Below are 14,433 nucleotides of genomic sequence, written 5' to 3' on the forward strand. Positions count from 1 at the left end.
GTGGTCCACCCTGGCCTCCAATCGGGAGACTTGGAGATACACCATACATAACGCCGTTAACTCCTTTGAGAACTCACGCAAAACTACTCTCGAGGAGAAAAGACAATGTAGAAAGAATCGCGCCCTGCCTATACCACCCAAGGAGACCTTTTGCTGTGCTTTTTGCAGCCGGATTTGCCTACCTCACATTGGCCTTTTTAATCATCAGCGCGCTTGTAGTAAGTGTGGGTAAAGCCCTTTCCAAATAGTCGCTCGCGAATTCAAGCCATGATGATGATGATGATGACACCTGGGGAGATTCAGACTGGACACAAGAGGAAAATTCTACACGATGAGCAGTCACTGAAATAATCTGCCCAGGGACATGGCGGACTCCCCAGCAGTTGACATCGTTAATATGTGGCTGGACAGGATGCTGGGACATCCAGTCAAGACCATGCTTTGCCTAGAAAGGTTGGGCCAGAGGATCCTTGAGGTCACTTCCAACCTGGGATTCTAGGATTTCTTTCACTTCAGTTTGTTTCATGAGTGTATAAACTTGTTCCGAACCCATCTTGCTGCTGTTATTTTTAAAAAGAAATTTCATCCTTAAGCATATGAAAATGCAGGGATGTGGACACTAGGATAGTGTGCTACGGTGAGAAAACAATGTGATTATTTACAATTATTACCATTCTCTTTCGTTTTTTCAAAGAAACGAAACCGTGTCGGATGAGCTGAGGTTCTTTCCCCCCGGCATTCCTGACAAACCTGCTGGGCCGGGCAGTGATACCACAACCACCAAAGAGCAAGTTCCCCCGCAAGCACCCCGGGGCCCATGGCCGGTGCTTCCCTGCCGTGTGCCCGCGCTCGCCCCGTGCCTGTCGAACCGGCTAGACAGGAGTCGCCGGGGACGGTGCTTGCAGCCCCTTTGCTCAAAGGCCGGGTGACTCCCGGCTCCGCCGGAACTGCAACATCGCCGTTTGCCCCCTGCCTCCCGCACGATGCGGCTGTCACGGACACAAAGAATAGGTGGAGAGGGGGCCGGGAAGGCCCGCTCTGGCTATGTCCTCGCATCGCCACACTTATATACATATATATATAGGCGGGCCGCCGGCAGTCCGCTCCTCGCCAGCCGTTAACTTTTCGGCCAGGCTCCTCGCCGTCCTTCCTGGGGGTGCCCACGGCGGCAATCTTCCCGCCCGGCGGGCCCGGGGAGAGAATTTCGTCCTCCCATTCCCAACTCCGGGAAGCCCCGGCCGTGCCGCGGGGGGCGGTGCGGCGGAACCCCGCGCTCGTTCCCGGCGGCGGGCGCCGCTCCGGCCCGCCCCGCACCGGAGTAAAGGCGCCGGGCTTCGGCGGGCTCGGCTGCTGCTGTTGCTGCCGTCGCCGCCGCAGCAGGAGGAGGAGAATGGAGCCAGGCAGGGAGCCCCGGGCGGCCGTGGGACAGCCAGAGCCAGCGGTGTCGTTCCAGGCCCGGCTGTGGAAGAACCTGCAGCTGGGGGGAAAGAGCCGGAGCGGCGGCGGGAGGGTGGCAGCAGATCGCCGCACTGCGGACCTCCCCACCCCGCTGCCGGCCAGCGGTAAGGGGGACCTACCGCCGGGAGCTAAGTGGGGCGGCTTCAGGCGGCGGAGGCAAGTGCTGGACCGCGTCTTCTCGTCCTCCCAGCCCAACCTTTGCTGCTCAGCCGGTGAGCCGCTGGAGCCGGGCGGCGAGTCCGGCTCCGCCTTGCGCCGGCTGCGGGAGCACCTGCTACCCCAGGGGAAGGGGCCGCCGCCCGGCCGCCGAAACGACCCCGCCACCGGGGATGAGGGGCCCGCGGGCGGGAAGGAGGGCCGCCGGCCCGGAGCGCATTTGTCCCACCAGAAGAGCTCCTCGCTGCCGAGCACCGCCTGCCTGGAGCAGCTTCTGCAGGGATCACTCGCCGCCGGCAGGAAGAAGGAGCAGAGGGCGGAGGATGGCAACGGCAGCGAGGTGAGTGCCGAACCGTCGTCGCGCCCCGCTGGGTTGCGCTGCAAGCGGCCCGTGGCGGGTGGGAGCAGGGAGCGAGGCGGAAAGGTGGTCCCGCGAAGGGGAGGAGGGAAGAGAGGCGAGGCAGAGGGCGGCTGCCGGGAAAGGGTAGGGAAATGAGGTGAGAGAACTGGGGGCGAGGCGGGAGGGTGGCCGCCGGGGAAGGGCAGAGAGGTGAGGTGAGAGAACGGGGGGCAAGGTGGGAGGGCGGTCCTCGGGGAAGGGCAGGGAAATAAGTTGAGAGAACTGGGGGCGAGGCGGGAGGGTGGCCGCCGGGGAAGGGCAGAGAGGTGAGGTGAGAGAACGGGGGGCAAGGTGGGAGGGCAGCCCCCGGGGAAGGGCAGGGAGGTCAGGTGAGGCGAGGTGAGAGAACGGGAGGGGTGGCGAGAGGGCGGCCCGGACTGACACTGCCCCCCGCCCGCTGATGCGACGCGCCCCTCCGCTTTAGGCAGAGCCGATACAGGCAGCTGGCGCCCTGTTATAACTTCCTCCACCGCAGGGGTATGCCCGGTTGCCGGCCGGGCGGTGTCTGTCGTGACCGGCGGTGTGGCGCGGCCATGTGGGCGCGCTGCTGGTCGTGGGTTGCTCGTCCCTCGGAGCCGCCCACGGTAAACCTTGCAGAGAACGGGTGTCCCGAAGGCCGAAGCTGGCGTCGAGCGTGCAGTGCCGGTCCCCTCGCTTCACACCTGTCCCCAGACCTGCTCTGTGTCCCTTAGGCCTTGCACTGCTGTTTTTTGTCTTTGGCGCATCTGGGGTGGCTTCTGTTCAAATAACCTCCACTCTTTTCTTACCTGGTTATCCAAATTTGAAGAATTATTTCTTTTAATCTCTGCAGGACACGTAAACAACTTCCACTAGTTAACAGGATTTTCCAGAATGTACCAGGCGCTGTCCCACACAGCTGTCGGTTCAGGCTGATGGAATAGTTGTTCTTCCCTCGTCTCTCGGGAAAGGTGGCATACAAAGCCATAGCTCTTCCAACTGTCAGTTTTGAAATTAAGTGGTGAAGCTAGAATTGGTGGGGGCTGCTGAAGCTTGCAATAAATTTCCTAACAGAAAAAGAGCAAATGTGTGAGTCATTCTGGAGCTTGTGTAATTCTAAGCAGCCATCCACTTTTTGCAGGAAAAGTTGACTAATACACATTATTGTATATTGTCTTCTGTCATAATTAGGGAGAAATGAGCAATGAAGCTGTATGAGTATACTTGGTGACAAAACCTGTGGTCATGATCTAGTGAAGAGCAGTTGTGTTTCTGCAGTGACTTGTAACATCCCTTGAGGGACTGTCATGCCCCTCTTCAGAGTCCAACCCTCATCTCTATAGACATGGGACCCAGACCTAACTTTATGTCCAAGTGCGTCAGAAGCTGCCTTGGTTATCCCAGGTATAAATCATGCTTGTAAATGTTTTAGGTGATTGCTTCTTGAGGTAGGATTATTTTAATAAGTGTTGAAGTAAAGAGAGTCAGTTGCTTTCTCCCCCCATCTCCTGGCTCTCAAAAATGTATTTTACACTGTAAGTATTACTGTTTGGGACTACAGGATGTTCTTCTGGCTTACACTGCTACATGCAGCAATTAATAAATAAGAAAATATGAGTCTCTCTTCAGTGCCATTCTGCTGTTGTGTTCAGCAGGGAATCAGCACATTTATTTACAAAACATATAATTTTTATTTAATTGTGAGGGTATTACTCCTGTTTTGGACAACGTACAGTCATAGTATTTGGAAAAAATACTCCTGATCAAAACAAAGTGGTACCCAAGCTTTCTAACATGTCTTTAATTAACAAAATTATGGCCAGTTCTTCTAAGCAATTTCTAGTATTTCTAGCACTTGGGCTATGCCTCCATATAGTGAGTTTGGAATAATTAACTTTTTCAAAACCCAGATTTTACTCACAGCAGCACAGACTTTCAGAGCTGTCCTGAAAGTTGGTTTTGGGTTTGTATTTTTTTTTTATTTATTTTATTTTTATTGCCCTGCAGCCTTACCTGTCCAAAGATCAAAAAAAAATCTAGTAAGTAACAGAATCACAAAAATGAGGTTAAATTACCTATAAGTAAAACAACACTAGAATTACAGCTTGCTTTAAAATGTATTTAAAACTTGATTGAAGGCAAACAAATGCTACTGCCTCTTTCAGATCAAGACTTAAACTGATTTTTTTTAGCAAATATGCACACAAAAAGACATACTAAATATTTTAAGGGCTACAGTGGGGAAAAATAAAATCCCAGAGAAGTCAAATTTCCTGTGCTTTTAAGCTGAAATAGTACAGTTGTCATCAGTGAAAAGGAGCACAGGTTAGTGCGGTGGATTGGAAGACTTGCAGTGTAAATTGCTGCATTCTGTGTGGATTTAATCTTGCAGTGTGCTCTTTGGCATAGTCGAGAAATAGTTTGAAATAATTAAAATATGATGAAGCAATACTGCACTGGACATGGGCAGTCTAGCAGAAGCCATGTTTTCTTAGGTGTGAATAAGGTGTTTGTTGCAGTGAATAGGATTAGTGTCTTGGTTTGAGTAAAATTGCATGTTCATGGGTGGAGTCTTACACAAAGAATAACCATTACATTTCAGCAGTAAATGCTGATCTACTTCTCCCCCAAAGACTAGATACTTCTCACAGATGTCCTTGAATAGGTCATCTACTCAAGTACTATATATAATTCAAGTAAATACAGTGAGTACTCTATTTGGGGAGAGAAGGGTGTCGTAAGTACTGTATTTCTTGTCAGGAAAAACAAGGTTCTTTTTAAAGAGTAGCCAAATACGGTTTATTAGGACAAAGAAATAAACACAATCAGACTTAAATCCTTCTTCCTCTTCCAAAGGCTATATATCAGGCTTTCTTGGCCAAATCTTTCCTAACACCAGACATGGCATGCAGCCACCTTCGTGCAGCCAAGAGCTGCAGGATGTTGTCTGCACCCTGGAGGGAGGGAGTGAAGGGTGGTGGAAGCCTCGGGGGGTGTTTTCATGGGCAGGAGGTGACACCAGCCCTCCAGGGGTTTTGTGGCTCATGGGATTTCCAGCTCTGGACATGCTTCCCATGGTTTTTTTTCCAATTTGACCTAATAATTTGCATTTTCTCACCAGTGGGAGCTTGGGTTTACCCAGCAGTGCCCATGCCAGCATGGTCTTTCTCCTGAATGTGAGATGCTGCTTTGCATGGAAAGCTTTATGCTACTTGCAGTGTATCATAATTGTGTAGTGAAAACCAGGAGGGTGGAAATACCACCATTTCTTAAGATTTTCAGTAATAGGGAACCTACAAATATTTAATCATCTTAACCGGAGAACACTGATGTGAGTGTATGTCATCTTGAATCGACAGTGGCCATGAAGAGCATTCAGGGAGAGGGTTCCTGGCTGAAGAGGTGTCCAAGCTGAGAACATATGCGGGCATGTTTCCCCAAGGGTTTCCTTGCAAAATAATGATTTGTCTTTTTTAGCTATGTCCTGGTTGATCTGTTAAGCTCAGGAGTGGACAGGTTCTTAACTGCTTCCCTCCCTGTCTGTTTCCAGTTTTGTGGTTGTGTGAATATATTAGAGTTGTGGGAGGGCTTACTGCAAGGAGGAGGAGTGGAGGAAGGCTAGGGCTGCCGCTAAACCATTAGATGCATAGCCATAGGAAATTAAGCTTCATTAGTTTTGCTGCACTGGGGGTATGTATCCAGATCTAGTGTCTCTCCCATTTTCTCAGTAGTGTGTAAATATTGCTCAATAAAGTTGGTATAAGAGGGTGTGGCACCTGAGAGGGGTCTGCTGAAAAAGGGGAGTTTAGTGAGCTGGGGGGTGTGAAGAGAGATTGCACTTCCAGGGAAAGGAGCATGGTGTTGTAGAGATGTGTGGGAAGAAGAAAAGGAGGAGTAGCGATGAAATACAAGCAGAGATGGAGTAGTGATGGAATAAGAGCAGAGGTAGAGCTGTGAGGGAGCCTGAAGAGAGGAGTATCTTGAATTTGGTGTGGAGGGGGATGCAGAGCCAATGGTAGCCTGATTGCTGCATTTTTCTGCCTCTACCAGAATAAATCTGTATCTGGCATAGAGCCACTGGAGTCAGAGAAGTTGCACAGGGGGAAAATTTGGCTTGTTTGTTCTAACTGGTGTATTTCACAGGTCATGTTTCACTCATTGATCCAGCCAGTGAAAGCAAAATAACAGAATAAAGACAAAAGAAAAGGCAAAAAATGTCAGTGAAAAGCTACACTTTTCACTGGCAATTAAGAGAATCTTAATTGCTACTTCAGATTTCTAAGACACTGCACTGGGAAAGGTGAAGGTGGTGAGGAAATTCAAACACTTCTGACTGTCAAGATTACATTTTCCTGAGATAATGCCAATACAAAACAAGGAGAGTCAGAGAGAGCTAATTTGCACAGGTTTTTGGAGCATGATTTGAAGCCAGCAGCATTCTGAGAATAAATGGGCAAAATTTCAGGAAACAGGAGGAAGCTTGATTTTGGGAATCTGGCCACTGACCCATGAGTAGTAAGTACATGACTCAATGTTTAGGGTGGATCAGAAGAACCTAGAGCTTGTTAATAGAAATTACGTAGAAATCGCAAGCAGGAGTAAAAAGCTGATGCTAATGCTAATTTCTTCTTAAGAAACCTCTTGCGGTGTTTCAAGGCTGTTTGCTTTTTCAGGAGTTTGATTAGACATCAGATTTTATCAGGGGATGTTCTGCACTGCCCTGTTTTGTCCTTATGTGAATATCTGATAAAAGGCTTATGTTTCAGCAGCTTGAGAAGCATTAATCTGTTTCTTGTGCTCTGTCAGCTTCTGACCAGTCTGTCAACTTACAGTATGTTAGTACAGTATATATATATAATGAACAGGAAAGTCAAGAGAGGGCACAATAGAATTCTTGAATAACCTCTGCTTAATTAACTGAAGAATCTCTCCAGAGTTTTCAGTCAGCTGAATAATTTTTCAGAATTGACCAGTTCGCATTTATCCTCATGGGAAGCACTTAGCTATTTTAAAATGAAATAGGAGCAGCTGTTAATTTAATGTTTATCCATGACCTCATTTAAGCTTTACTTTATCTTGTCCTCCACCCTGCTTTTACCGTTTATATGCAAAGGTGTTCATAGTAAAATAATGGTATTGAGAATAATAGATAGTTGGTGGGGAGGAATTGCAACAATCCCTGCACTGAAGGAATAAAACCCTGCTTATTTTCTACTGGGTGACTCGGTTGTGAAGTGACTGAATTTCAGTGTAAAGATTTTAGCTGGATTTCAATTGAGTGTGACAAAACTCTGTTACTTCAGTGTACTTCACGTGTGTATCTCATAACCTACTGAATTGTGTTAAATTTTTTAAATGTAAAAAGACAAACATCTAAATATGGTTGCAGCATTAAGTTTTTTTCCAAGAAATGTTCTTTCCCTCTTATTGGAAGTGTTGAATTCAGAAATTTATTAGGCATACGAATAAGACTTATTAGTTACTATATTGTTGCAATAAGAAGTACTTTTTAGCATTTAGAAATGCAGACAATATTGAACCCAGGTAATGGCACAGCAGAAACACATTTAGAGCTTTTGCTCTCAGTAGGAAGAGAGCTTCAACCATTGGGACAGATTTTGTTGAGCTGTCAAAATGTTAAAGTATCTGCAACACTTTCTCTGAACTGTCTCTTCATTCTGGTGTTGGGAAATGTAAACCTCTGTGAGCAGAATTTATTCCTCCCTTCAGCCTGTATTCTCTGCCATTCTTGGCTGTTCATTCTTTTAGATTTTTTTTTTTTGTTCTTATTATTATTTTTTAGATCAAACCCTATTTTCCCCACTTCTGCATTACCTCCTTCATACTAAGATCAAAAGTTGCTGAAAAAAAAATAATCCAGAGGCAACAACTTCATACTTTTGAATGAAACACTGTATTTCAAGCTTTACTCAAATACCTGTAATTCTTCATCACTTTGTAATGTTCCTCAGGCTTCCCTCTGCCCCTTTGAAAGGGGAGCAAGTGAATTTCTTTCCAGAAAAAAAATGCAACCCACAATTTGGCAGTTGCTTAATTACCCTTTTGACCACTGGCATTGTTAAGATGCTCTATAAAACTGAGTAGCAAGTCTGTGAGATGCTGCGGTGTTCAAACTTTTGCTCTCCTCATTCATTATTCCAGGGAAGTTCTACAACTGTTGAGAAAATCCCATTCAAGAATGAGTTGTGAAATGTGACCAGGCAGATTAGATTTTATTTTATTTTTTTTTTGTGGGAAACTCTGAGTGCTATTTACATACAAATTTGCCTTTAGGATGCCATTTGGTTTTGATATATCTGATCTGGCAGCATTCATATTACTGTATCTGTTGTGCTTGTGATTGGGTGATCATGCTAGGCAAAGATGAATAATCTTTTGGAGGCTTGCAAGCATTTGATGAACAGGATACAATTAACTTGACTTACAGATTCTTTGTGCAGAATAACCAAATAAGCTGTTCAGTACCTTGCAGTTAATAAGTATCCTTACTGATTTCTCACCTTGTGCGAGTTCTGTTTCATACCTCTCATGTAACTGATGCATGCACCAGTGAGATGCTTGCTGCTTCTCATGTGTGTTATAAAATCAGGGGCTAGACTGCCCTGTAGCTATTGATAAATATTTTATGGAGTTTTTAGACAAATATGAGAATGTTCTGTGTAGCGCCAGAGGGATGAGAACCCAGACACTTTTCTGTTCCCTGTGTTTGGTTAGGGTGGCTTATGCTGCAGTCAGTGTAATTATAAGAGAAGGGGAACTAGAGCTAATGCATTTGTTGGTTCCTGTGAGCCAAGTTCTCTTTCCAGGCCTTTTCTACCTAGTTCTGGAGCCTAGAAGAGAGCACACAGCAGAGGTCACTGACTGTAGTTTCAGTCTGTGCTGGCTCTCTCTATGCTGTCAGAATCAATGTGTGGGAAAGGAGCTGAAACATTTTCCAGAAACTAATTCTTGTCCAGTTTGGACAGGGCTCAATTTTCAGTTGTGGTGAACATCCTGTGCTCTGTCCAGAAAATGGAATTACCTCCAGGGAACTCTTAGATTTAACTTTTTATCTCCAGAAGAAGAAAATTCTACCCATTCATTTAGGCATTGGCTTAAAAAAAAATAAATAAATTTGCAAAGTCCAGCTGATTTTGACTGGCAAATGGCTCTAAATTCTTGGGGAGAGGGGACAAAATCTTTCCAGCAGGAAAAATAAAATGCTGACTTCCTACTGTTGTATTTTATGGGTGAGAAATGATTATCAAATGAAACTTCATGCACTGAAGAAAGTCTGAAGTTCTAGGAGGCTTGATGAAGAGTAAAAAGAATTACTGAGGTCAGTTAATTGAAGGTAGGAAGTGAAGCTTCCCCCTTTCTTTTTAAGGACATCCTTACTCTTACATTTAAAGGTTTATTCCCTTCTTTGGCACAGACTTCTTATATCCTGTTACAGTTTCAGTAACTCAGTTTTTAAATTTTGAACATTGTTGACATTAGTTGGGTGTTTCAGTGTTTTGCATTACTGTAATCAGTACAGTAGTAACATGAATAGTGTTCTATGACACAAGAATTGGCTTTTGCAGTTTGTTTTTCTATTACATTCTCACGAAAAAAAACAGAAATGCCATGTGGGAGTCAGCTGGAGTCCAGGAAATGTGAAGGAATAAGTGTATATTCATAATGTAACCCTTGTGGGATGCATAAAATTTCCTTTCTGAGTTACAAGAATTGGGAATTTCAATATTTATCATATTTATTAAATTTATTTCTAAGATTCAGTTAACAAATGTAGCTCAGTATACAGGGTAACAGTTAATCTTCTCATGCAAAACAGATTTATGTTACAGTGTTTCCTGTGAGTTAGTGTGGAATAACAATAGAAACAGTCTAAACATCTTGATGTGTTGGGAGATCTGCATTTCTGAAACGATCTATAGAATGAAGGGATTTTCCTCTGAAAGGTGTATCTACACAGTAGATACAACTAGGGGGAGCTTGTTTTTGTGGGTTTTTTGGTTTTGTTTTTTTTTTTCCCCTGTTACAGCAGTAAGATGCTTTGATTGCCTGGCTTTCAAATTAGAAACATATGGTGCATGGCTGTGTGGTTCTGTGTGGGGAAGACACACTGGCTGTGAGGCATTAGCTGTGTTTTAGTATACAGTGTGTTGCATCTGGAATTGCAGATATGTTAGGTGTGGTACAAGTGACTTCCGTTTGTTTTGGTGTGCTGGAAATTGATTCCTCAGCTTTAGAAAGTTTTATCAGTCATCTAATCTGGAATTTCTGAATTCCGTGGATCTTTGTATTTCATGAGCTCTGATACTCTGTTGTTCAATCTGAGTGATTCTCCTTTCTTGCCCTTCTTCTCCAACCTACATATCTTAAATTTTGTTTGCATTGTGTGGGATTTATCGTAATTTGCTTTACTTTCTGAGTTTTATTACTTCAAGTGTGGGTTATCTGAATGAAAATGTGATGAGTAGTTTAAATGTACACTGTATATTTAAGGTGATACTTGCTTAATATACATGATTCATACTTTTACCATCCCCCCCCCTTTTTATTTTTCCCCAGTATAAGTAAAAAGTTGCACTGACAGTGGAATGCTCAGCCTCTGATGGTCCTAGACTGAGACATGGAAATTATGGACTCTCTGTTTCAGAGTGGTCCTGTCCTGTGATGCTGGTGTGCTTTTGGAGATATACTGCAGGTTATCTCCTGGTCTGCAGGAGCAGACAGACTTAGTTTGCATCAAATTCAGTCTGTATGCTTTTTTCTCTTTTTTCTTCCTCACATGGTTGATCTAGGTGGAGAATAAACACAGACAAAATGGATCAATATCATTTTAGCAGGCAATTAAAGAAAAGCTAATTAGCATTTTAATTATTTTGAATTTAAGTGACTTCTACTTATTTGCTGTGGGAAAGAACTCCCTGTTACGCCTGATCTGATTACGTTAATTACTATTCTTAGTAATTGCATGGAACTATTTTTTGTGTAAGGTTAGATCCTCAGCTGGTGTTAATGGGTGTAATTCTGTGATATACAAAGCAGAGTATCAGTTCATATCTGCTCAGGATTTGGTCTGGATCTAATTAAGTCATGCCCTAGGGATACAGGTATCATAAGTAAGTATAAGGCATTTAGTTCTGCTAGTCAGGAATTTCTATCCAAGGATTTTCCTTGTAGTAGGCATTCAAACCCATTAAATGTGGCTCTGACTTCAGAGTTCTCAAGGGCTAGTGAGTCTGCTTTGTGGTCATCTCAGTCTGAGCAGCCCCTGCAAGGTTTCTGTCTGAATTTCAGGGCTAAAAAGGAGTGCATCTTTGTCCTTGTTTTGATAGACTGTTAGGCACTGCCCAGCAGTGAGACTGGGATCCCTGCAAGAAACTTGGAGAAGTTGTCTTTTTCATCATGTGATGGTCTGCCTCCCAGCCCATTGTGTCGTAAGACATAAAACTAACTATTGAGGAGTTGGGAGACTTTGATTCGGTACCTTTCTAGATAGAAGCTATTGAAATCCTCATCTCTTACATTCTGCTAAGCTTGAGTCTTTTCTAGAGTCATTTTCATAGAATCACAGACCCGTTTGTGTTGGACAGGAGCTTAAAGCTCATCCAGTTCCAACCACCTGCCACAGTCAAGGACACCTTCCACTAGACCAGGTTGCTCTAAGCCCTTTCCAGCCTGGCCTTGAACACAGCCAGGGATGTGTGTTTGTTATTAAAGATATGCTACTTTAAAGGAAAAATTAAAGAGGCAGTGGTTGTAGAAGACTCATGAATAAACACGAATCTATCACCTAGGAATTAAGACTGTTGATACTGAGATTTTGTTTTTAATTGTTCCTGGGTTTTGAGGCAGGGTGGTTGTTCGGGGCATTTTTGCTTGTTTTTTTTAACTTCCATAAAAAATGCTAAATATGAAATGAAGCAAGAATTGGCTTAGGAAAGGGATCTTGGCTCATTTTTCTGTGCAAGATGATACTTAAATTTTTTATACCTTGCAGGAAAGAAAATGGAGATTGTGCTGAAGGAAAAGCTTGTTTACAGGAAACAGCTGCCTTGCCATTTCAGTATCAGTTTACAAGACAGGAGAAATAATCTCTTGCTTTTGTATAGTAGGTTCTATATGTTAAAAGAATGAAAATACATTTTTGTTTCATTTATGACATCACTGAAGTGCTCTGTTAGGAATTGATGCAAACATTTGACATCAGGCATACGCATAGCCATTTGATATTCAAAGCTATTATCTGCTTTATAAGAGGCTTTTTTTTCTGTGTTAATGCTAGAGATTTGCCCACTTCATTTACTCAAAATATCTTCATTCAGAAGAAAACAACTTTCAATGTTGTCATTGTTCGTTTTATAACAAAGTAATGAAAGGTGATGACTAATTTACCTATTTGCCATGAAAATGTAAGCAATTCTTGATAACTGTTCCTACATATTTGATTAGGCTGTGATACTTGTTATGGTTAAATACTTTTTCCTATGTGTGCACATTATCTAAAAGTAAACAGTTTTAAGTAACAAAACTTGTACAATTTACCCTGTGCAATTTAATGATTTTTGCCCTCAGATGAAGCTTGTCCTGTCATGGATGGGTAGTTTTCTTTTCCAAAGCATTTTGCTGAAGGAAGCTTGTTTTAGCTGCTATTTTAATGTGTTTCAGCTTACTGTTTGTCAAGGGTGGATGTCTACAACAGTATTCGTTTTTCTCCTCCACTTCTATGTGGAGAACTACCTACTGGGATAAAACCAGTAGTATCTAGCGTCTCAAATTTTGATGTATTTTTTAATTGTGTTTTATTGGAGAGAACGTATTTCTGCCTTCTTGTTTGGACTGTCAGACTGTCTCACTTACCTGTGTCATGACTAACAAACAGCCTTATGGCAATTCCAATTGCTTGCACATAAAAGACAGTATTTGTTTGTATTTATCTCTGTTTTAATATCATTTAGCAGTGAAAACAAGTGAAAAAAAGTTAAAAATAGCCCAGCATATCACACCCCCTCAGCAGTATGTGACAAGCCAGTTGCAGACTGGTAAACTGTGAAAGACTTCTGAACTGCCATTGATTTATTTTTACAGTCCACCTCCTCCTCCTCCTGGAGAAACTTGGAGTCACCTTTCTTTTTATCTGTGGGTTTATGTATTACTCCTGCCCTTTCATGACCCTTGTATATCTTGATAAAGTGTCTCCTAGGTGATCAAGGCAGCCCAGCTACATTTTTTTTGTGGTGTTTGGACTGCTTTGCACTGTTCTGAAAACACTCGAGCTGCACTGAGCAGCTTGATGCACCTCTTTCTGGGATGCTACCAGTTGTAGAAGTGCACATACTTAAGCTCAGACAAACATGTTACTTCTCTTTTCCTGTAACTGTTTTTACCAGTGTGAGTGCAAGAAGCCCTCTCCTATGCCTCCATCCTTGCATGTGAATTGATCCCTCTAGTGCTGAGGTCCTGTTTCAGGTGGTCTGCTTGTCTGGGAAGCCAAAGCTGGAGGAGAGAATTGGTTCAAAGAAATCTTCATCTGCCTGCAGATTTCTCGTGTCAGTTCTGCGACCTTGGCAGCCAAAATTTGGCCTGAAGTACCCCTTATGCTGGTTGTTAGTGTTTAATTTAATAGGACAGAAAGAACATTCTATTCTTGGTAACTATTTTTATTGCTGGTAATAATGCAGTAGACGTAACCAAACTTAATTTTGGTCACAGGAGGAACTGCATGCATTTGTTGTGGAAAATATTGAAGAACAGTAAACAATTCCATACTGCAATTTTTTATTTTTTTTTAAAGTACAGAACTTAATTTTGGGGACGTGTTTCACCAGGAAAAATGATGGTACATAGCTTTCAAAATTTGGAATAAAGCTAATGTTTTTGGATTTGATTTGGAATATGTTTAAGTGAAAACTAAGAATATGGAATAGAGTAAATAGGGATAGGCCAAAGCTACTGTATGTTGAGAAACAGAAAGTACATAGATTAAGACTTCCTTTTTTTTTAATCCAATGGCCTATGAGGATTTGTTCTGAACGCTGTACATTTAATCTTAATTAATTCAAAATCGTTGCATTTTTAGGTCAGAGCTGAAGAGTTAGATTAATCTTCCTAATTTATTCCTTTGTGAATGTTCATTACAGAGCTTTAGGAAAAAGGCAGTAGCTTGTAAGGAGCAGCTGAACTAAAAATATCAGAAACAGTTCAATCTTTTGTAGATAACTTACACTAGAGAGCAGCTATCTGTTTTTTTCCCCCAATTTCATAGTCCTTTAAGTATCATGAATTTCATGTATTTATTATACCACCAGTTAAAATGACCCTTTGTTCTTGAAAATTTCTTGAGTTTTCAAGGACCTCTATTTTGACTTGCAAGAACATTTTGCCAACCAAATGTGCATGGGTTCTTTATCTAATTTTGAAGGTGTGACTGCGGTTGCTTCAGCTGTTGC

General features: G+C 43.1%; 1 protein-coding gene across 1 annotated transcript in view; it reads left to right on the forward strand.

The window, feature by feature from the left end:
- The first annotated feature begins 1,230 nt into the window (after positions 1-1,230).
- The window catches only part of MCTP1 (multiple C2 and transmembrane domain containing 1), a 259,309-nt gene continuing 246,106 nt past the window's right edge, over positions 1,231-14,433 (forward strand). Inside the window, exon 1 of the mRNA XM_061479092.1 lies at positions 1,231-1,954. Within this exon, the coding sequence (XP_061335076.1) occupies positions 1,391-1,954 (564 nt within the window). The 5' untranslated portion in view covers positions 1,231-1,390. The remainder of the gene's footprint in view (positions 1,955-14,433) is intronic.

This window comes from Pezoporus flaviventris, unplaced genomic scaffold (genome assembly GCF_033815535.1).
Source record: "Pezoporus flaviventris isolate CSIRO_AGI_PZ_B2104156 unplaced genomic scaffold, CSIRO_AGI_Pfla_v1 ptg000141l, whole genome shotgun sequence".
In the NCBI taxonomy this organism is placed as follows: domain Eukaryota; kingdom Metazoa; phylum Chordata; class Aves; order Psittaciformes; family Psittacidae; genus Pezoporus; species Pezoporus flaviventris.